The 24,801-nt window shown below is 43.2% G+C and overlaps 1 protein-coding gene across 1 annotated transcript in view; it reads right to left on the reverse strand.

Annotated features, from left to right (window-relative positions):
* ACE2 (angiotensin converting enzyme 2) overlaps positions 1 to 24,801 on the reverse strand; it is a 459,770-nt gene that overhangs the window by 15,924 nt on the left and 419,045 nt on the right. Inside the window, exon 17 of the mRNA XM_086934340.1 lies at positions 4,641 to 4,835. Within this exon, the coding sequence (XP_086790466.1) occupies positions 4,641 to 4,835 (195 nt within the window). The remainder of the gene's footprint in view (positions 1 to 4,640; positions 4,836 to 24,801) is intronic.

Below are 24,801 nucleotides of genomic sequence, written 5' to 3' on the forward strand. Positions count from 1 at the left end.
CTCTGCAGGAGGGAAGGGCCATCAATGATGCAGAGTACCACCTTCCAGAACATTTTTGTCAGGTGGTGGTGATGGGGGGTGGGGGGGGGGGGGGGCTCGGCGTGTAAAAAGTTTTAGATGGGGGGGCTCAGCCAACAAAAGTTTGAATACCTCTGGTCTAAGCTCATGTTTGAAATTTTTCCTACTTCACTTGATGATACAGAATATTTTGGGAAAAAAGGCTTTGCAGCCAGAAGCTTGTCCTTGACACTCAATGGCAATTGTTGCTAGGGCACTATGTGTTTGCCTTTTGGGTTATGTTAGTTTTGCTGTTTCCTCACCTTTCTCAGAAACTTTAGGTCCATTTCCAAGACCTAATAAGAGACGGTTAGGCACCATCAATGCATTTTATACAGTCCAGCTTAGATAGGGCAGATTTAGTCTCCAGATCAATTGGAACATCTGTCATTGCTTGGAGGCAGGGCTGGCTTAAGACCTTAGGTTTTATCCCAGAAGTGCCATCCACCTTGATAAACCTTCCCTTTGAAGACACTAAGTTGTTCGGGGAAAAGTGTAGCTCTGCAATGGAACACTTCAAAGTGAGTTCCACCAGGGCCTACTCTCTTAGCCTACAGCCCAAAGGAATAAATTCCATGGGGTTTCATACGTTTTGTGGATTTGGGAAAGGCTTCAACTTCCAACTACACCAGGCAGCCCTTGCTCAGCAGCATTCTCAGAACCAAATGCTGTGACAGTACAGTGGCTGCGGAAGGGTAGAGTCTGTGCAACTCTTCAGATAGTCACTTCTTCCTCACCTGACCCCCCCCTCCCCTTAGCCACCACAGGGCAGCAACTCTAGGTCTCCCATTTCTGGCGATTTGAGGCTGATGGGAGGCCAAGTGTCCCTCTTTCCACAGGCCTGGAAGGCCATACCATCAGGCCAACGGGTTGTACAGATAGGGGGAAAATGAACAACTTTCATACTGTAGGTAGAAGTGTCACCCTTGCTTCAGGAAGGAGTTGTGGATGTGGTGCCAGAGCAGGAGACTGGACAAGGAAGGTACTCACAGCACTTTCCTGTTCCAAAGAAGGATGGTGGTTTCCACCCTATCCTGGACCTCAGGGTCTTGAATTGCCTTATTAGTGAGAAGTAGTTCAAGATGCTGTCCCTTCACGGTGATTGGAGACTGGATGGTATCACTCTATTTACAAGACACGTGTTTCCATACACCATTCCTAAAGTCCCACAGAGTGTACATGCATGGGGTGGGCATGACTCAGTATCAATTTTTTGGTTCCTCTTTTTGTTCTGGCATCTGCATCACAAGTCTTTGGGAAGGTGATGGCAACTGTGGATAATTAAGACACAGTTTAATATTAAACTCAAAATTACAATGTACACAATGAAAACAAGATTTCTCTAGCCCCTGTAAAAGCAGGGACCTGTGCAACGTTTCTCAGTTTTAATATAGTGTAAAGCCCCTTCCTATGGTGTTTGTCATGGAGTTCATAAGGCAAATCTCATTCCTGTTCTACTTGTCACATAGATTGCAAAGTGAACAACATTGGTTTTGCATTTATCAGAGCGTTGACAATGCCAACCTCCTGGTATAGTATTTTCAGAAAGTTCACAATGTGAAAACTCTTTCACTGTATTCGTCATGGGGTTATGGCATTCAAAGCCCTTCTGACACAGGGTCTGTGTTGATAGTGTTTCTATATCTCTTGGCAATGGAACTATTTCATAGGTGGACTAATACAACTGCAGCCCAATCAAATGGCCATAAAGACGACGATTAAGCCAGGGGTGGGGTCAAAAACCTCCCTCTTTATCTCTGGAAGAAAGCTACAGCTTTATCTAGCCATAACTAAAAATATGGGTGGGTCTCTAGACTCGCACAACATCACGCCAATGTGATGTCTGATCTGGGGGGGAAAGTATTGCATGCAGGAGTTCCTAACTGCAGCTTTAGCCTCAATTATATCCCTGCATGAATAGAAAATATAGAAGATAACCTAGGATTGAAGTTGCACAAGAATTGTGAATGATATTGCCCTATTTTTGACTAAAATATATAAAATGCTTTCATGTGACCACTGCTCGGTGCACTTTCAAAAGAATTAGCAGTTAAATACTGAAAGGCAAACAGTATTAACCATGGCAGAAACTGAACACTTGTGGGAGGGAAGATCTGGCACAGCGGCCAGAGCGGCTGACTTCTGAGCTTGGGGCTCACAGTTCGATCGCTGGCAGAAGCTCAGCTCAGCACCATGTGACTCTGTGCAATAGCTCACTTAATCTTCCAGATGACATCCAGCGCCTTGAGACCCTTTGTAGTGATTAGGCTATGCTTTACAAAATACTGGATTTAACCACTTCGATGCTGATGACGAGCTCAGCCCGTCATCCGCTACGGCGCTCGTATGCTGATGACGAGCTGAGCTCGTCATGTAACGCGGTATTTTTAAAAACGCCGCACACAGCGGGAAAAGCCGCCGCAGCGATGCGGTTAGTGATTTCCCCTCGTACCTCTTCTTTCCACCATCCTACACGTCCTGTCCCTTTTATCTCTTGCAGGTTCTTTTTCATCCCCAAACAAGAGTCCCTGTGTCATCCACCTGTAACCATCTGCTCAAATTGAAGGCTGATGCCCTCTTGGCTGATTCATCGTTAAGGTGTGAGTAATTGACAGCATTTGACGCATTCAGCAGCGGGTGTTCAGCAGGGAGCAATACAGCTCAAGTGGCATTTATTAGTCTTTATCGACAGGACAGAGGTGTACCAGTTCTACAAACTTGGTGCCTCATTTACGAGGCCCTAGAGGAACTTTTGCACTGCTGGATCGTCATTTATTTGATTCTCTGGTGTCACAATGTTCTGTAGCATATTTACAAGCCACGCAAAAGCACTTTACCTGGCTTTTCATGACCTTGTAAATATGTGCCCCGTTCAACACTTCATGAAAGGGGCATTCCATAGGTATTGCTGTGGGTGTTCCCATGCAACACTCAAGAAATATGAAGCATTCCCAGGTTTACGAGGAATCATGAACCTGGGAATGCGTTAGATTCTAACGCAGCCCCAGTGGTGGCGTTAGGGAGACGCAACGAGGAAAAAAAATCCTTATTTCCCCTAGTTTTTTCCTCTTTCTATGTTTGCTGCTTTCTGCATCACACAGAAGGAGGAAATAGCCTCCATTGGTTGATTTTGTGCAGAAAGGTGTCCCTTCCTGCACAAAATCAATAATCCCCACTACACAGGCTCCCTTGCAATGTGGCGCGAGGGTGCTTGCGTTGGCGATAGGCTGCTTTTTTAGCTCCGGGGTCAGTACAAGAATGCACTGTATTCTTGTAAATGCTGCGTTTTCCTGCTCTTTTGGAATGATGCAGCACGGCGCTGCAAAATTGCTTGCAGCACCGTGCTGCACCATTCTATTGTAAATGAGGCCCTAAAGAGTCAAATGAAAAATAATAATTGTGCTCATCATTTTAATGAAATGGGTGCTGTAACAGTCAGCTAAACCTACCCCCATGGCAACACTGCCCCGGAAACGCAGCATGTAATCCTCTGGCCCGGCGTGGCCAGAGACTATATAATAAAAGGGCAGAGACCGCTCGTGGTCTTCCGGCCCACACCAAAACCAAGCATGTGTGTCACTTTTTTATCCAGTCTACCAGACCTGTGGCTTTGCCCTGCAGGCCCCGCCATCACCTGTGCAGCCCCTTTAGCATGGACGAGCTGCGCCCATGGCTGGGGTGATGACTTTCACAGGGGTGCAGGAAAATCTCCCTCCAACCTGGTTCTAAAGAAAAGTGTAGTAAACACTGTTCTGAAGTCTATTTTTCTCCTTTCTCTTGTCCACCCATACCTTCTTCCTGTCCTTCCCCTTTTTTCAACACACTGACTGTTAAAGAAACCACGTGGGAGGGGGGGGGCGGCGGCAAATGTTGTTTCACCCAGGATGTTATCTGCTGGAGCGGCTCCTCCGCTTGTCTTTTAAGTAGTGAGAAACATAAAATTACAATAACAAAGTTATTGTCATTTTATGTTTCTTGTCCTGCTGCTTTGCGGCGGGTGCAGCTGGGCGGGCTGCTTTGCTCTCCGAGCAGGGCAGGGGAGGATTGGTTTGCCCACTCCTAAAGTGCGCAGTGGCTGTTTGATCGGCTCTCTGGGGCTGCCCAAACCAGTCAATGGCACTTCCCTGTTCTCCATGTAGGGTGCATTACAGCCTGAATGGAGAACATGCTCACCCCTCCAGCCCCTTACTGAGCGCTGAGTCACAGCGCTGGATATTGGATAAGGGAAGGGAGCCTGACTGCCTGCTTCCTGTTCCTGTCTGAGGCAGGAAAGCAGGAGCAGAGAGGATGCAGGACCTGGCTGTAAGGTAAGTGCCTTAAATTTCATATCTCCAACCCCCCGCGCCCGCTCCGCCACCGGCGAGCCATGCCGGCTGCTACTGGTTATCTGAGCAATGGCCACCTCTAGACTGACTCGCTTCAAATCTTTGCAGGAAGCCAAGAGCATAGCCTTTTTAATTGCCCAGACCTATAACAAAAATATTTAATTCACAAACATCTCTTAATATTTGATTGTTCACGCTTTGCGAACTCATTTAAAATCTCCCTACCAATGGTCGAGTATTTTACAACATGACTCTTACTTTTTCTTTTCACGCTGTCCAACGACGATGAGTGCAATGAAGGCAGCCACCACTATGATCATGACTACTCCAAACACAATTAGCCAGATGGTAACAGGTGGTTGTGGAGGTGGCGCCAGGGTAGGCAGGAGGCCAACGAACTCCAGGGTTTTATCGTCTAATATGAAAGCACTGTTCACCCGACCCCGAGATTCACTGTAACAACAAATTGATCAAACAAAATACAGAAAATGTTAATATACATTCTCCTTCGCACACAGCAGGTCATTAGCGCTTCACACATTAGTATTGCAAATATACATAAATGCCTATCTTCATTAACCCCTCCCATGCTTGTGACGGAACCGCTCCGTCACAAGCCACGGGTGAGCTGTGCTTGTGACGGAACGGTTCCGTCACGGCCCGCTCGCCGCGCCTGCGTGGCGCTGATTTCGCGCCTGCGGTGACGCTTTAATGGGCGGGCGGGTTCGTGACGGAACCGTTCCGTCACAAGCACAGCTCGCCCGCGAGCCGTGATGGAGCGGTTCCGTCACTATTATGGAGCCGCCGCGCGGGTGCCCCACCCCCTTAGCGCTGCGGCGGAATAGCCACCGCAGCGAAGGGGTTAAATATATTGGACCCTATTTAGAGTTTGTAGGACAGGATACTTCGTCACAAACTGGCGGATGCCCCATCGTCCTTCATACAAATAAATTATAGCCTATAACACTTGTAATACAATGGCCAATACAACTGTCACATTCTGACAAAGTATCCTGTCTGCCAAACTCTAAATAAAGGCAATTGTCTCCTGAGGGGCATTCCTGGTTATTCCGTACATACTGGTACAACAGTGAAAACGTTTTCTAAAGCTAATAATAATGCAAGTGAGAAAATAAGATCATGTTACTTTAAATTATGATAGTGTGGGTGGCTTTTTCCCTAAATCCAGAGTCACTACTCACTGTCTTTCTCATTACAAAACCGTCTCGGAATATATCCACCTTTCAACATGGAGCTATAAGAGTCACTCGGTCTAGGACTGCAAAAGTGTCAAACCATTCCCCAAGTACTTAGAGAAAACACCTAGTAGGTCGATAGCATTGGTTTTTATTTCCAAAGACAGAACCGTGCTTTGAGTGTTTGCTTATGATGGAGCAGAAGTTTCATATTTGCATTTTCTCATTTGTAGGGGTGCATCGTAATCATGTGTAGATCATTTAATCCTGTCTTGTGTAAATGTGTCAATTTGGAATGCCTCTATATGGGTAATGAATAAAAGCCATAGCTGCAAACCCCCTGGCACCAAGGTAATATTATGAGTAATAAATATCTCCAACTCAAATAACAGCCTTAAATTCATTTTGACAATTCATACATTTTTCTCCAAACATCAGCTTATGAGTTATGTAAATACACAGATTTTTGTCTCGATTACATGCTTTTTGACTTTTGGTGTACATATTATAATTCAACCAGGCAAAATTTTCTATAATAGCCTGGGCGGCACCCAGGAGAGCAACTCACAGGCACCTGTAGAGCTACTGGTACCTCATGAGCTATTCATTGGAGATGCCTGGTTTAAATGATACGTTCTTATGTTAGCCAAAGTTGTAGGCCTGAAATGCAAATGTCTGACAACTCTCCCTTTAGGATTAATATTCTGAATTTCCTCTGAAGCTGTTCTTTCTCATGTTTGGCATTGCAGTTGTTGAAGCATTATTTAGGCAACTAATGTCTTTGTTTTAGCAGCTAAACAAGGATACATGGTTTGGAGGCGATAAGGGAAGAAGTTGATTTCTCATGGGAGAAGGCACGGGAACCAAGAACAAATTGTTGCAAGGGATGTACATGGAGAACACCGTGGAAAAGTACACTCATGACTGTACCCATTGTGGAGTACGTGTGTGAAAGTGCATCTTGGGAATACTACCTGGGAATAGCAGGTTGTTGGAATTAGGGATAGTGCCCGCACATCTTCCTTGCCTTTGGAGAGGGAGCATCTGAGAATGAGATCTTCCTCTTGTGATAGTGGCTTTATGCTGCTTGACCCATCTCAACGGTGGAGAGACTTCTTAGGAAGACTCCACGACTGCCACCTTTCCTCCCGATTCAGAATGCTTACTCATTAATGTAGGGATGTCACTATAGTGATAGACTAGGGATAGATTTAAATGCTCTTCATTTATTAGCTCTCGAAGCAGGGGCATTTGAACTCTTGCTCCTTGACTGTTTGTATCCTCCTTCTTGAGCTAATAGTTCTGCTTATGTTGCACCGTCTGAGTTGGGTGTGTAGAATTGGCTTCATGCTATTTCCTTTGTTTTTCTATACCCTCTTTTTGGCTTTGTAATAAACGTAACTAACCGCCCTCAATTAGCCTTTGGTTATTGCGTATATGGAAGCGTTGTTTCTAAATTCACTGTGCAATAATGATTTTGTTCCCTTTACACTTTCATGCTGCTTTAAAGACCCATCTGAGTGTGTCTCTAGAAAAGTTCCAGAACGACTAGATTCGGCCTCTTCACCTACCAAGGACAAAAAGGGGCTGAGAAGGGCCACTATCTCAACATGGCATGGCAAACCAGCTGTCTCTCTTTTTTGTCGGTGACCTGGCAAAAAAAGCGAGTACACCTGGTAGTATAGTTAAAATCTATTTGACCACTGCACCTGAGCTGTTGGAAGTGGTATCTCTGCCAATTCAAAGGTTTAGAGGCTACCGGACTGCTAAATAAAGCGCTAAGTTTGGAACAAAAGCAGTATGCTCTAGCCCTTATTAAATAAACAGCAAATTTGTGCAAAATATTTTTGACACATATTTTTCTCCTTACATTGCGTGGCGTAATCTTCCAGAGAAATGTTAAGGACAAAAGTACTTTGCTAAACTTAAAAGTACTTATTTATACGTCAGGTCCCATCTCTAGCTAGCTCTAGAAGAATTCCAGGTTTATGTAGAGCGAACTTGGCTCAAGGGCATTAGACTGCTTCACATGAGCACCAGATTACATAACACCTTTTATTTTTTATTTTTGACACAGCTCAAGGCCTACAACCCCAGGGGCCAGCCGCGTCGGAAATACTGGATACTTTACTTATCCAAAAACAACACAGCCTTTCAGCCGACAACCCTGGGGTCCGGCGGCCTATTAGAACAAAGTGCATATTCAGTATTTCAGTCGTGATTTGGATAAGTCATAGGTTTGTGGTTTTTGTGTTTTTTTTTAAAATCATGTGCAACATAATGCAATACAACAATCTTACACGTTGGCAAACAATACAAGTCTTTCTACGCATGTATGTGAGATACAAGTGAATGTATTTGCGGAGTGGTCCGAGTCATTTTATATGGTGTGGCACCTGTGTCACTACCTAGGTGCTCAATTCCCCTGTTTACCTCTTTACTCCCCATCTTCCTCCTCATCTGAGCTGATGCTATCGTCTTCCGGCATAACACATTTTTAAGGTACAGGAAGTTTAAGTGATCTGCTCAGAATCACAGGATGTTGAGTCAAAGCCAGGACTTAACCTGGCTCCCCAGTTCCAAGGTGTGCAACTCATGGCCATTAGGCCACATCTCTTTGATATCTCCATAGATTTTTTATGGGATCACTGAAACAATGTCGGAATCAACAATATTGCGAAACAAAAATATTGTGTCAAATATAATTTACAAAAATATAGTTTACCTATTCTTATACTGGTAAGTACAAAACATTTTGTTAAATTATTGTTTCAATCTAATATTAAAAAAGCATACAAATATATTGTTTCTTAATGTATATATGTATAGTTCAAAGTAGTAAATCTTAAATATTTTATTATATACCATTAATATTATGTTAATTAAATAAATCACACTAATATTTAATACGATATATACATATATACATATATAAATGCACATAGATATATATGTGTACGTTTTTATTTATATATAATTTAACACATTTATTACAAATATATATTTTACATTACATATATATGTGTGTGTTTTTATATATATATAATTTAACACAATTATTAAAAATATATATTTTACATTGTATTAATTTGTTTATTTCTTTAAATTTACTACTATAAAAAGCACATTATATATATATATATATATATATATATATATATATATATATAATTTTTTTTTTACTTGAAACATAAAATTATTAACAATTTAATTCCAAAACATTAAATAAATGACTAAACAAATAACATTTTAAAAATAAAATAAAAGCAATATTATAAATTTCCCAAAAATATTATAGAGCAAAACAAAACAAAAAAATATAAGAAAGTACTATAACATTAACATTATAAACAAATATTAATAATAAATAAATGTGACCAATGAATTAAAGTCTGGGAATAATACAAACACTATTCCCACTCTAGTGTATGCAACAGTAGAGAAAGTGTAGGCCTTTGGAGGGTTTAAGTATATTATTAAATAAAGTTGTTCTCCCCACCTCTGGGGAAACGTCCCCTTAGTGCACCACTTTCATCCCTGAAAAGGGATGTCATCCGATTGTTCAAAAGTTCCTTCCAGAAATTCAAATTTACAAACTTTTGTGTAGAATGTTCAAATTTAATTCATATTAGGTTCATTTGAATCACAGTTTGATTTGAAATATTCCAGATATGTCCAGTCGTATATGCAAATGAATGTTCAATCCCAAAATTTCAAATATCCTGATGCATTTCGTGCTAGGCGCTTCTTCGAGGAAATGTTATTCTGTGAGGTAAAGGAAATGGTGAACATTAAAATCCAAGTTTCAAGCAAGGATTTCAAATGACTATATAGATCTATATAGTAATTTATATTCCATGCTTGAAAACTGGGTTTTAATAACACTTACCCACGTCTAGGATCAGAAGGCCAAAACCTAATTAAACTTGGTAAATGAAATTACCCACAGCTACACATCTTGAGTACGTTACCTACTTATTAAATGTATTATTCCCACTCCAAACAGAGCAACGGTAGAGAAAGTGTTGGACTTCAGACGGGTTAAATGTACTATTTCCAAACCAGTCTGTGCAACAGTAGGGAAAGCATTGGACTTCAGAGAGGTAAGACTAACTATTCCCACTCCAGTTTGTGCAACAGAAGAGAAAGTGTTGGACTTCAGAGGGGTACATTTACTGTTCCCACTCCAGTCTAAGGGCCTGATTAGGAGTTTGGCGGTGTGGGAGCAGGGCAGCATGCCGCCGCCCGCTCCGGCACTGCCAAACTCAATCAATGGCGAGTGGTCCATTGCCGTTCCCACAGAAGTGCCTTTGAAAAAGGTACAGCAATGGAAATGGCGAAGCAAGTTCCTGCATGCAAGTCCATGCCGTGCAGGAACTGGGCATGCATGCAGACAGGGGGCACAGTATATGCCCCCCTGCATGCATCTCCATGGCCTGAGGCACCAGGCTGCCCTGTAGGGCCCCCTTAATTTCCTCACCGCCAGCAGTTTCATGGCATGAACACCACCATGAGAAAGCTGGCAGTGAGGAAACTCGTAATATGCTTGACAGTCCCACAGTGGCCCTGATAAGCATATTGCGGCCTCACATCACTGATCCCTGGTGGTTTCAGTGGTGCCATGGAGGTCCGACCGCAGTAGTAGTAATACCGCAGTCAGACCACTGGTGTAGCGGTCCCCGACCACCACCGAACCTCCACCATGGGTTCGGTGGTCCAACCTCGTAATCAGACCTTTAGCAACCATAGGTAAACTCCTTCCCTTCAAAATTAAAAAAAAATATATAACTCTTAATATAAACATTATTACTTAACATAAAATATATATTTATATATTTAAAAAAGTAAAAAACAATTAACCAATTTACAAAATTCATAAACAAAGTAATAATTATCAATTTAAAAATAATGGTTGTTTGATTACTACTTAATTAACTTGCCACCCTATACGCCTACAAACCTAGTAACACCCACCCAAAATATAACTCAAATAAAGAAGTATAACACAATTTACATAATTGATGATCAATCAATTAAATAACGAATTAATCATTATTTGTTAATTAGTAGTTACTTAATTAACTTTCCACCCAACAACTTACAGATCCAGCAGCCCATAACTAAAATATATATCACACACTTCATATAATTAATAATCACATAAATATTTAATTATGCATTATGAATAATTATGTTTTAAATATTACTTAATTAACTTCCCACAAACCTAACACACAAATAAAATATCACTAAAAGAAATCAGTATTACATAATGTACATCATTAATAATCACACCAATAATATTAAATTCATTATTAATTAGTTATTACATTATTAACTTCACACCCTATACCACTAATTACCCAGTAGTCCACACTTAAGATTAAACTAAAATATATGATTATTGCACAATCTACATTATTAATAATCAACAAAATGTTTAACAATAAATTAAAATTGAGTTGTTAATTACCTAATTAACTTCCCAACCTATACCCCACCAAACATAGAAACATGCACCTAAACTAAAAGTTAATTAAATCAGTATTACATGATATACATAATTAATATCAATGACATACCTACTTGGTACTTATTAATTAATTAATAATTTACTTCCCACCCTATACCCCTAAAAGTCCCAACAACCCGCTACAACACACTACATTTCTATTAGCAATTAAATATTTTAAAAAATATATAATCACAACCTATATTTAAGAAATGTATTATTGTTTGTATAATTGTTAGTAACATACAATGAATATATGAAATAAAATGCATAAAAAATAATTAAAAAACAATATCCTTTACAACTATATTATTGACTACAATATTCTTAATTATGATATTACTTACCTGAAAAAATGATATTTCTGCATCATATTTGTGTCACAGTATTTGTTTCCGATATTTCTATCTCCCTATATTTAAAACTCAATATTTTGTCCAAATACATTTTTTATAATGGTTTAAATATGAGACCATAGTCATACCTTTCTCGAGGTAATTGTGCGCTTGCACAATCCAGCTCAGTAAACGGACTGTCACTGTGGAGAAGTATGGCTCAATGGTTACAGCAGGCAGACCTCGATGCAGAGCTCTGGCCAGGGACCAGGTTTCGATTCCCGCCTCGGCGGGTCTCGAGCTCATTAATTCCCCTGACCGGATATTCTCGCCTCAGTGCCTATTCTGATCATGGGTCCCACGCTGCAACTGCGGGGGATGCCTGGTCTTGAGGAAATATAAATTTTTGGTCATGTTATGTTCCCTAGCGCGTACCCCACCGACTCCATGTACCAGCTTAAAGTGCATGTAACTTCCCTCCTGTGCCAGCTATGAAGACGCAAATACATTTGCGTCCAACGTTAACTTGTCCTCTTTTAGATCCACCCTGAATGGATTATATAGTCCGTTCCTAAGTATGCTATGCCACCGTCTTTTTGTAGTACACTTTACATGTTTTCCTGCTCTGGCAGAGTAGGCCCTGAATTTCTGCCATCGAGCCTCTTTTGGCTCCTGACTCTGACAGCCTCTGCCCAGGCTACCTCTGTACCCGTGAACTCTGACTTACTTCCAGCGTGGCCCCTCGCGCTCAGCTCAGCCTGCTTTCTGCCAAGACTGACTATAACCTTCGAGTTATCTGTTCAGCTCCTCGAGAATGCATTCCTGCCTACTAGCTCCAGTAAACATCCTCCCCAGCTGCAGAGCCAAAGGGCCGACCTGTCTCAGTGCAAGTAATTCATAGCCTCTGTTACCATGCTCCCATGGAAGGCCCCGTGCCCCACGCCTCTCATGCAGACACTTAGGCGCTTATACACGCATCCACAGTTAGCATAGAATAGCTTCTGCCTTAGAGACCTTTCCGCCCAGATAGTATGGTTCCTAAACATCAGATATCAGATATGATAGAAGTACAAGTTGATCTGACATGCCAGACCTCTGTCTCTTTCCGTCAGTGTAAATGTCAAGTCCCCTGCACCCCTCCAATCACACGTCATGCAGCTGCGCGCGCATCCAAGCTTCCGATTTCTGCTGACATTGCAACAATTCTGTTAGCACCACCCCTTGGTGCCACCCACTTGCGTCACCTATCAGTGACGTTTCTAGCACACACGCCTAGTTCACGCCTCTTGATTACGTACTAGTAACACGTGTATACTGTTATCTTGTCTTCTCTCAGCTGTTACGCCTCTTGCACTGTTGCCTATGGTATAAATACACACGCCTAGTTCACGCCTCTTGATTACGTACTAGTAACACGTGTATACTGTTATCTTGTCTTCTCTCAGCTGTTACGCCTCTTGCACTGTTGCCTATGGTATAAATGAAGTATATAAGCTATGTAATGTCAATAAAGTTTGCTCTATCCCTTCTGACACCCCTGTGGTGGTCAGAACATGATATCCTGGTCACGACCATTCCTTTTTAAGGAATAAAACGCCTAAGAAACTCTAACACCACGGACTCTGTCTTTTTTCATCCAATCTGAGTTATTATTGATTAAGTACTTACCTGCATAGAAATTAAGAGAGTAAATTAATTATTTACATATTTTGGCAAGGCTGATCTTTAGTGTCTGGTTATGCCTTTCTACAAGGCCTGCGGCTTCGGGATGTCGGACACAATGGAACTTCCACTGGTATCCCAATAATAAAGAAACTTCTTTCATTAATGCAGATGAGAATGGCTGACCGTTATCTGAGTACACGACACGAGGCAAGCCGTATCGTCGGAAGAATTCACGAACCAGCTGCTTGGCAGTGGTCGGAGCAGTGTAATCTGGGACTGGGTATGCTTCGGTCCAGCGGGACAGAGCACAAACAATTACAAGCACATACTTGAATCCTCGACAACGGTCCATCTGGATATAATCCATCTGGAGGACTTCAAAAGGGTGATCGGGAGGATGAAATCCACCTTGCTCTACAGGGACGCTTTTTCCTGGATTGAACTGACAACAGATCATGCAAGTACGCACTTTCTGTTTTGCGGCTGCTCGTAAGTGTTTATTGTTCCAGAGATTTTGTAAACTGTCTAACATCGCTTTCTCTCCTAGGTGTGCTGGGCTATGTGCTGTATTTATCATGACTTGAACCATAGAGTCAGGGAGAAACCATGTAGATTTTCCCTTCGTCACCCAACCTTGATCTGTTTGGATCCCTCCTTGTTCAATCCATTTCTTTATTTCTTCTGGAGTAGCATGTGTCTGAATGTCGATAACATCTAGTGTGGGATCCCTGACTGTCATACAGTTTGTCTGTTCGGTTGTCTTTGTTGTATCAGTTGTCTGAGTGTGAGTCAGTGCTGTATGTTTTGCTGTCTGATCTGCCAGGTCGTTACCCTGGGAAACAGAATCTGTGACTTTAGTATGTGCTTTACACTTCATGACGGATATGGCTGAAGGCAGATGTATTGCTTCTAACAGTGCTTGAATGAGGGGACCATGTTGGATCTTGGCACCATGAGAGGTCAGAAAACCTCGTTCTTGCCATAGCATGCCGAAGTCGTGTACAACTCCGAACGCATAACGGGAATCAGTGTATATGTTGACATTTCTGTTCTTGGCTAGAATACAGGCTCGGGTCAGAGCGATGAGCTCTGCCGCTTGAGCAGACAGTGTATCAATACGATGTGTTTCTTTAACTTCAGTTTCAGTGGTCACGGCATACGCGGCCACTAATTCTCCTGTACTTGTTCTCATACATGAACCATCCACATAAAGTGTCAGGTCTGGATTTGTCAATGGAACATCTGTTAAATCTCGTCGGGGCTTTGTTACTGCATTAATGATCTCTATGCAATCATGCGGAGCTGGATCTGTCATAACTGTAGGTAACAGTGTTGCTGGGTTCAAGATACTGCAGCGTCTGATTTCTATGTGTGGCTGGAATAGTGTCAATTCGTAACCTGTCAGTCGTGCTATGGTCAAGTGTTGAGTTTGGGTTCTGTTTAAAAGAACCTCTACAGAATGTGGGACTTGTACTGTTAACTGATGGCCTAAAACAATTGAATCACTTTGTCTTATTGCTAGCGCTGTTGCAGCTACTGACTTTAAGCACGCAGGGAGTGCCTGGGCTACTGAGTCCAATGTACTTGAAAAATAAGCACAAGGCTTATGTGAACCTGCTTGGTCTTGAGTGAGGACAGACAATGCTGTACCATCACGTTCTGTAACAAAAAGTGTGAACGGTTTGCTGTAACATGGTGTCGCTAAAACTGGTGCTTGGCATAATGCTTTCTTTAATTCCTCAAAGGCTTGTGTATGTTCCTGAGTCCAAGGGAGGGCAATCGACGTTGCTGCCTCCTGCGTCGTTAACTGGATGAGTGGTTTAGCTAGAAATGCATATTGAGGAATCCATTGTCTGCAGTACGAGGTGAGGCCTATAAAGGCCCGCACTTCCTTTTGTGTCTGGGGTCGTGGCATATTTACAATTAACTGAATGCGATCGGGAGTGAGCTGTCTCCCCACTTTGGACAGCAAGTGACCCAAGTACACAACTTGCTGAACACAGAATTGTAGCTTCGAAGGAGACACCTTGTGTCCCTTGTCGGCCAGGAAATGTAAAACTGTCAATGATGCTTGTTCACATTCGGGCTCACTTCGTGCGGTGATCAGTAGATCATCGACGTATTGCAGTAAAGCGGTGTTAACTGGCATTTGAATACAATCTAGTTGTCTTTTCAGTGCTTGACTATAGATGCTGGGGCTTTCTGTGAATCCTTGAGGTGCGCGGGAAAATTTGAAACTTCGTCCATTTAAACTGAATCCGAAGAGATATTGGCTCTCCGGATCAATAGGTACACTGAAGAAAGCGTTCTTGAGATCAATTACAGTAAAGAACGTTGCTTCTGAATCAATAGCAGTCAATAGGGAAGAGATATCGGGGACCACAGGGTACTGCGGTACAATGCATTTGTTCAGTTCTCGAAGATCGATCACCAGCCGATATACTGGCGGTGCATTGGGGTCTGTACGTTTAAGAATTGGAATGATAGGTGAATTACAGATATTGGAGTCAGTCTCTACGACCACTCCCTGGGCAATAAGCTCTTCAATGATTTTCAGTAAAGCCACTACAGCATCGGGTGGTAACTTGTATTGTCTGATTCTGGGTAGAACAACTCCTGTCTTGAGTGTAACACGATATGGAGTGATATGCATACAACCTACATCAGCTGGGCTTTTTGCCCATAGGTGATTTGGTACATTTTTCAATCTGACATCAAATTCTCGTAAAACATAATGACCCTTGAAATCCCGTAGAAAGAGTCTAACTCCCTCCGGGGAACAGCATATTATAGCTCCTAGAGCCTTCAGTGTTTTAATTCCTAACAGATTTTCTGGGCATGATTTCGAAAGTAACAAATCTGTAACTCGGGATAATGGACCCACAGCCAACGGTACTGGTTCCGATACTTCATTTACAATAGGCTGTCCTGAAAAACCAAGGGAAACATTCTGTGAGCCTGAGAGGGGTGCCCCTGGGACTTCATTATGACTGATTGTAGTGCGACTTGCCCCTGTGTCAATTAAAAATTTTCTGTCTTTTCCCAATACGTGACTGTGTACATAAGGACCTTCTTGATCTACAGGAATTTCAATAAGAGGCAAACCACCTTCCCTCTCTAGGCTGTTTCATGTGTATCGGGGGTAATCTGGATATGCAGATTGGGCATACTGGTACATCTGTTGTGAAACTTGCTGAGTCGCGGCAATGGGCTGTGGCTGTGGTACGGCTACTGTCTGCGCTGTGTGGGATGGAGCATGCATAGGCTGTGTACTCTGCATTGGCTGTACATTTTGTGAGGTCTGTTGCTGGACCTGATCGTGTCTAGGCGGATGCGGTCTTTCTTTAGTTTTACCTGTTGAAATGTTATGTTTCAGGACTGGGCATTCATGTACATAATGACCTGGCTGTTTGCAATAATTACATGTCCCTTTAACGGGAGCTGTATTGTGATTTGTCTGGGTCCCACCTTTCCTTTGACCGTCGGCTGGGACCGTCTGAGCTACTAACATTTTCATTTTCGTGTCTTTCATACGTTTCTGTTCCTGATCTTGTTCTTCTCTAATTCTGTTCTGATGATATTGTAACATTTGTAACATCTGGGATGGCGTATTTGCCTGCCAAGTACTTTCAACTTTGTACACTCTATTTTTAACTAATGGTAGGGAATTCTCGACTAATTTTGATACGAAAAGGTGTGGATATGACTCGCTGCTAGGTTGTAGGCCACTATTTATAATGAAACATTTCTCGAATCTTGAATAGAAGTCACTAGTATCTTCATCTTGTTTCTGTTTACAGGACGAGATTGCGTCCCAATCTTCCTTTCTAGTTGTCAATAATCTTGGCAGGACCTGTACTATTAATCCGGGTAATGCTTTAGTCCTATCCCCAAGGCCTAACCCTGGGACCCGTTTGCTTTCTTCGTCTTCTATTTCTGCCCATGCAATCTTTGTGTCCCCCACCTCCCATTCCTTTTCCTTTAATTTCTCGTAAATGCCCGTGGGCAACAGTACCTTCAACATTTTCATAATATCATCATACGTGTAATCCCCCATCAGTAACATGTCTTTAAGCTCTCTGTGAAAACCTGCAGGGTCTTTATCGTGACACGGAACTAGTTTCTTCATTTCTAACAGTTCTAACTTAGTCAGTGGTGTGTGAACATACACACGCTTCAAGACGTGATCCGTACCCATAACTGGGTGTACTTCTCGTAAGGGGTTCTGACTTTCAATGCCACTACCGCATTGCATGTGGTACGTTTTTCTTTCTGGAGGTGGGGCGGGAACATATTCAGAGCTTATGAAGGTGTTGTATTTATGTCGCTGTTCTAGAATTATTTGTATTAACTTGGTACTGAAACCTCTCCATCTATCCATGAGTAGTGCTTCTAATGTTTCGTGTAAGGGACCTGGATCGGAATGGTTGTTTCTATACTTGATGAGGAGGTGCTGAATCATGTATACACCTGCTAATTTCTGCTCGTCTGGGGAAAGGTTCAAGAATGTCTGCGCTAACGTATCATCATGATATATGTCTGGGTTTTCGGCCCATAACACGGCTGACCGGGCTAGTTCCTGTTCATCCATAGAATTGAGTACATGGTACCCCATTCGGTCTCGAAGCCTTTTATCAGTTTCCTGGAACTGATGTTCAGAAGAATTCGGGTTTGTTAAAGCAGAGAGAAAAACTCTCTTGTTTTCCGGACGGATGCCTTTCCTAAGGTAGTTTCCCTTACCTACATACGCTATAGTATCTGTAGACCTTCCTGGTTCTGCAAATTCTTCTTCCTCCTCGGAGGAAGCTTTGTCATTCCCTTTCTGGTGTGCCGTTATCACTGCCCTTCTAATTTTCTGGTACATACTGGCTATGCAAGCCCCCCTGTCATGTTTTCCTTCAGCTATATTTTGACCCCACTTGTTTAGAGCATCTAATTCACTTTGATCTGTCTCAGGCCGGTCTCGTTCTCTTATTAGACAATTTATGAAAAATCGTAATATCTGTGCTTGAATGTCAACTTTCTGCTTATCCATGGCATCCTTGATACTGTCAGGGTCTTTCCCTGTCTGAACAAACTCATATATTCTATCTAGCCGTTCCTTCATTCCTACATAGCATAGCAAGATATCAGTGGCCGATCTTAACCGTAGTGATGCCAATATCATTAGATCGTTTTTTCCGGGTACTGGATCATATCTGCAAACTGACATGTTTTCCTTTAATGCGTCAAGGCGGGGGGACTGGAACGTGAGAGGACTCTGCGTGTCCCTAAAATTGAATCTGCGTGTTAATGGCGGGGTCCGAAGACCCGCAGTCGCACCTCCTGAAGCGGATGCTTGGGCAGTATCTCCCTGCTGAGTCTGGATCTGAACTTGAATTAGTCGTTTAGTAGGATCAGGTAGGACTTGTTTCGGTAGGTCAATCTTGGGTGCGGGAAGTGGCGGAGCTGGCGGAACAGGGGAGGTCTGTCGCGGTACCAGCGGAACATGATCTGGGGGCGTAGTGCCACCCCCGTCCCTGTCAGTGGGCAGGGCACGAACAGGCAGATTAGCGTAAGCTGGTGCTACATCCTCTAAATATGAATTTAGGAATATGTCTTTAGTAGTTTTATGCATTACCTTAGTTGGAACTAATGGTGGTGGTAAGTTTTTCGGTATTTCTGATAGGGCTTCAGATGTGCCCTCGGCCGCGAGGTACATACCGTTTACAAGATTGTTTCGGGCACGGTCTATTTGTTCTGTTTTTACTCGGATTCCTTCAATAACTAATTCATTTTCTTGGGCTTTTTCTGATTCTTTAAGTCTGTCCTCTCTACGGAGTGCTTTCTCAGCACGCTTATGTGATTCCTTACGCCAGAATTCTATGGCGTCTTTCTGGGATTGTCTAGCTTTCTTTTTCCATAATGCTTCTTCTACCTTCATGATGCACTCGGCATCCCATGTTCCGGTAACAGGCCATCTGTGTCTTTCGTCTAGGTGCTTGGTGTAATCGGCCCATAAATCTAGATATAATATGGCATCTATGCCATGTTTGTGGTACATAAAGTTACCTGGAGTGTCCCTAGGGGGAATAGGAATTTCTTCCTCCAGTATCCCTTTCCTAGTTCCTATCTGCTTTAACTTGTTGAAAAACGGCATTTTGCTTACTTATTACTGAATACTCAATCCTTACTACTTAATACTGGTTACAGCTACTTTATACAAGAAACACAAAAATGCACATTAAACGGTCACATTCATACCACGACATTAATCACATAAGAAGACATTTAAAACATAGATGACTACCCCCCTTTACTGGATGTACTGCTCAACAGTACAGATACACTGGTGTAACAGTGCAGAAATTCGGAATACTAGATATACTGCTAAACAGTACAGATACACTGCCTAAAAACAGTGCAGACCGGACTTGTGTACCCAAACCCGTCTAGATACGACCCAGCAATGGTACTCACCGGGAAGCACGGAAACAGAAGGCCTCGGAAAACTCGACTGGACTCGACTCGGTACTTCGGGAAACTTCGGAAAACTTCGGAAAACCTCGGAAAACTTCGGAAACCTGGCGGGCCTCTTGACACCTCGGACCTTGCTTCTTTCGGCTAGGCTCTGGTCGGGATCCTCCGCACTCCTCATCGCCTCGTCTGGGCACTGATCGCAGTCTTCGTCACCTCCTTGGGTCAGAGGGAGATGCAGGAAATCCTGCCGGTACGCGTAGGTTCCGTCTAACTGACGGCAGGGGACAGAGCTTGCAATGCGCCAACCGGCGCGTGAGGTGGGGGAGGGGTCCCTATTCGGGCGCCAAAATGACGCCCGAATAGGGACCCCTCCCCCACCTCACGCGCCGGTTGGCGCATTGCAAGCTCTGTCCCCTGCCGTCAGTTAGACGGAACCTACGCGTACCGGCAGGATTTCCTGCATCTCCCTCTGACCCAAGGAGGTGACGAAGACTGCGATCAGTGCCCAGACGAGGCGGTGAGGAGTGCGGAGGATCCCGACCAGAGCCTAGCCGAAAGAAGCAAGGTCCGAGGTGTCAAGAGGCCCGCCAGGTTTCCGAGGTTTTCCGAAGTACCGAGTCGAGTCCAGTCGAGTTTTCCGAGGCCTTCTGTTTCCGTGCTTCCCGGTGAGTACCATTGCTGGGTCGTATCTAGACGGGTTTGGGTACACAAGTCCGGTCTGCACTGTTTTTAGGCAGTGTATCTGTACTGTTTAGCAGTATATCTAGTATTCCGAATTTCTGCACTGTTACACCAGTGTATCTGTACTGTTGAGCAGTACAACCAGTAAAGGGGGGTAGTCATCTATGTTTTAAATGTCTTCTTATGTGATTAATGTCGTGGTATGAATGTGACCGTTTAATGTGCATTTTTGTGTTTCTTGTATAAAGTAGCTGTAACCAGTATTAAGTAGTAAGGATTGAGTATTCAGTAATAAGTAAGCAAAATGCCGTTTTTCAACAAGTTAAAGCAGATAGGAACTAGGAAAGGGATACTGGAGGAAGAAATTCCTATTCCCCCTAGGGACACTCCAGGTAACTTTATGTACCACAAACATGGCATAGATGCCATATTATATCTAGATTTATGGGCCGATTACACCAAGCACCTAGACGAAAGACACAGATGGCCTGTTACCGGAACATGGGATGCCGAGTGCATCATGAAGGTAGAAGAAGCATTATGGAAAAAGAAAGCTAGACAATCCCAGAAAGACGCCATAGAATTCTGGCGTAAGGAATCACATAAGCGTGCTGAGAAAGCACTCCGTAGAGAGAACAGACTTAAAGAATCAGAAAAAGCCCAAGAAAATGAATTAGTTATTGAAGGAATCCGAGTAAAAACAGAACAAATAGACCGTGCCCGAAACAATCTTGTAAACGGTATGTACCTCGCGGCCGAGGGCACATCTGAAGCCCTATCAGAAATACCGAAAAACTTACCACCACCATTAGTTCCAACTAAGGTAATGCATAAAACTACTAAAGACATATTCCTAAATTCATATTTAGAGGATGTAGCACCAGCTTACGCTAATCTGCCTGTTCGTGCCCTGCCCACTGACAGGGACGGGGGTGGCACTACGCCCCCAGATCATGTTCCGCTGGTACCGCGACAGACCTCCCCTGTTCCGCCAGCTCCGCCACTTCCCGCACCCAAGATTGACCTACCGAAACAAGTCCTACCTGATCCTACTAAACGACAAATTCAAGTTCAGATCCAGACTCAGCAGGGAGATACTGCCCAAGCATCCGCTTCAGGAGGTGCGACTGCGGGTCTTCGGACCCCGCCATTAACACGCAGATTCAATTTTAGGGACACGCAGAGTCCTCTCACGTTCCAGTCCCCCCGCCTTGACGCATTAAAGGAAAACATGTCAGTTTGCAGATATGATCCAGTACCCGGAAAAAACGATCTAATGATATTGGCATCACTACGGTTAAGATCGGCCACTGATATCTTGCTATGCTATGTAGGAATGAAGGAACGGCTAGATAGAATATATGAGTTTGTTCAGACAGGGAAAGACCCTGACAGTATCAAGGATGCCATGGATAAGCAGAAAGTTGACATTCAAGCACAGATATTACGATTTTTCATAAATTGTCTAATAAGAGAACGAGACCGGCCTGAGACAGATCAAAGTGAATTAGATGCTCTAAACAAGTGGGGTCAAAATATAGCCGAAGGAAAACATGACAGGGGGGCTTGCATAGCCAGTATGTACCAGAAAATTAGAAGGGCAGTGATAACGGCACACCAGAAAGGGAATGACAAAGCTTCCTCCGAGGAGGAAGAAGAATTTGCAGAACCAGGAAGGTCTACAGATACTATAGCGTATGTAGGTAAGGGAAACTACCTTAGGAAAGGCATCCGTCCGGAAAACAAGAGAGTTTTTCTCTCTGCTTTAACAAACCCGAATTCTTCTGAACATCAGTTCCAGGAAACTGATAAAAGGCTTCGAGACCGAATGGGGTACCATGTACTCAATTCTATGGATGAACAGGAACTAGCCCGGTCAGCCGTGTTATGGGCCGAAAACCCAGACATATATCATGATGATACGTTAGCGCAGACATTCTTGAACCTTTCCCCAGACGAGCAGAAATTAGCAGGTGTATACATGATTCAGCACCTCCTCATCAAGTATAGAAACAACCATTCCGATCCAGGTCCCTTACACGAAACATTAGAAGAACTACTCATGGATAGATGGAGAGGTTTCAGTACCAAGTTAATACAAATAATTCTAGAACAGCGACATAAATACAACACCTTCATAAGCTCTGAATATGTCCCCGCCCCACCTCCAGAAAGAAAAACGTACCACATGCAATGCGGTAGTAGCATTGAAAGTCAGAACCCCTTACGAGAAGTACACCCAGTTATGGGTACGGATCACGTCTTGAAGCGTGTGTATGTTCACACACCACTGACTAAGTTAGAACTGTTAGAAATGAAGAAACTAGTTCCGTGTCACGATAAAGACCCTGCAGGTTTTCACAGAGAGCTTAAAGACATGTTACTGATGGGGGATTACACGTATGATGATATTATGAAAATGTTGAAGGTACTGTTGCCCACGGGCATTTACGAGAAATTAAAGGAAAAGGAATGGGAGGTGGGGGACACAAAGATTGCATGGGCAGAAATAGAAGACGAAGAAAGCAAACGGGTCCCAGGGTTAGGCCTTGGGGATAGGACTAAAGCATTACCCGGATTAATAGTACAGGTCCTGCCAAGATTATTGACAACTAGAAAAGAAGATTGGGACGCATCTCGTCCTGTAAACAGAAACAAGATGAAGATACTAGTGACTTCTATTCAAGATTCGAGAAATGTTTCATTATAAATAGTGGCCTACAACCTAGCAGCGAGTCATATCCACACCTTTTCGTATCAAAATTAGTCGAGAATTCCCTACCATTAGTTAAAAATAGAGTGTACAAAGTTGAAAGTACTTGGCAGGCAAATACGCCATCCCAGATGTTACAAATGTTACAATATCATCAGAACAGAATTAGAGAAGAACAAGATCAGGAACAGAAACGTATGAAAGACACGAAAATGAAAATGTTAGTAGCTCAGACGGTCCCAGCCGACGGTCAAAGGAAAGGTGGGACCCAGACAAATCACAATACAGCTCCCGTTAAAGGGACATGTAATTATTGCAAACAGCCAGGTCATTATGTACATGAATGCCCAGTCCTGAAACATAACATTTCAACAGGTAAAACTAAAGAAAGACCGCATCCGCCTAGACACGATCAGGTCCAGCAACAGACCTCACAAAATGTACAGCCAATGCAGAGTACACAGCCTATGCATGCTCCATCCCACACAGCGCAGACAGTAGCCGTACCACAGCCACAGCCCATTGCCGCGACTCAGCAAGTTTCACAACAGATGTACCAGTATGCCCAATCTGCATATCCAGATTACCCCCGATACACATGAAACAGCCTAGAGAGGGAAGGTGGTTTGCCTCTTATTGAAATTCCTGTAGATCAAGAAGGTCCTTATGTACACAGTCACGTATTGGGAAAAGACAGAAAATGTTTTATTGACACAGGGGCAAGTCGCACTACAATCAGTCATAATGAAGTCCCAGGGGCACCCCTCTCAGGCTCACAGAATGTTTCCCTTGGTTTTTCAGGACAGCCTATTGTAAATGAAGTATCGGAACCAGTACCGTTGGCTGTGGGTCCATTATCCCGAATTACAGATTTGTTACTTACGAAATCATGCCCAGAAAATCTGTTAGGAATTAAAACACTGAAGGCTCTAGGAGCTATAATATGCTGTTCCCCGGAGGGAGTTAGACTCTTTCTACGGGATTTCAAGGGTCATTATGTTTTACGAGAATTTGATGTCAGATTGAAAAATGTACCAAATCACCTATGGGCAAAAAGCCCAGCTGATGTAGGTTGTATGCATATCACTCCATATCGTGTTACACTCAAGACAGGAGTTGTTCTACCCAGAATCAGACAATACAAGTTACCACCCGATGCTGTAGTGGCTTTACTGAAAATCATTGAAGAGCTTATTGCCCAGGGAGTGGTCGTAGAGACTGACTCCAATATCTGTAATTCACCTATCATTCCAATTCTTAAACGTACAGACCCCAATGCACCGCCAGTATATCGGCTGGTGATCGATCTTCGAGAACTGAACAAATGCATTGTACCGCAGTACCCTGTGGTCCCCGATATCTCTTCCCTATTGACTGCTATTGATTCAGAAGCAACGTTCTTTACTGTAATTGATCTCAAGAACGCTTTCTTCAGTGTACCTATTGATCCGGAGAGCCAATATCTCTTCGGATTCAGTTTAAATGGACGAAGTTTCAAATTTTCCCGCGCACCTCAAGGATTCACAGAAAGCCCCAGCATCTATAGTCAAGCACTGAAAAGACAACTAGATTGTATTCAAATGCCAGTTAACACCGCTTTACTGCAATACGTCGATGATCTACTGATCACCGCACGAAGTGAGCCCGAATGTGAACAAGCATCATTGACAGTTTTACATTTCCTGGCCGACAAGGGACACAAGGTGTCTCCTTCGAAGCTACAATTCTGTGTTCAGCAAGTTGTGTACTTGGGTCACTTGCTGTCCAAAGTGGGGAGACAGCTCACTCCCGATCGCATTCAGTTAATTGTAAATATGCCACGACCCCAGACACAAAAGGAAGTGCGGGCCTTTATAGG

Source organism: Lissotriton vulgaris, chromosome 8, assembly GCF_964263255.1.
Source record: "Lissotriton vulgaris chromosome 8, aLisVul1.2, whole genome shotgun sequence".
NCBI lineage: Eukaryota > Metazoa > Chordata > Amphibia > Caudata > Salamandridae > Lissotriton > Lissotriton vulgaris.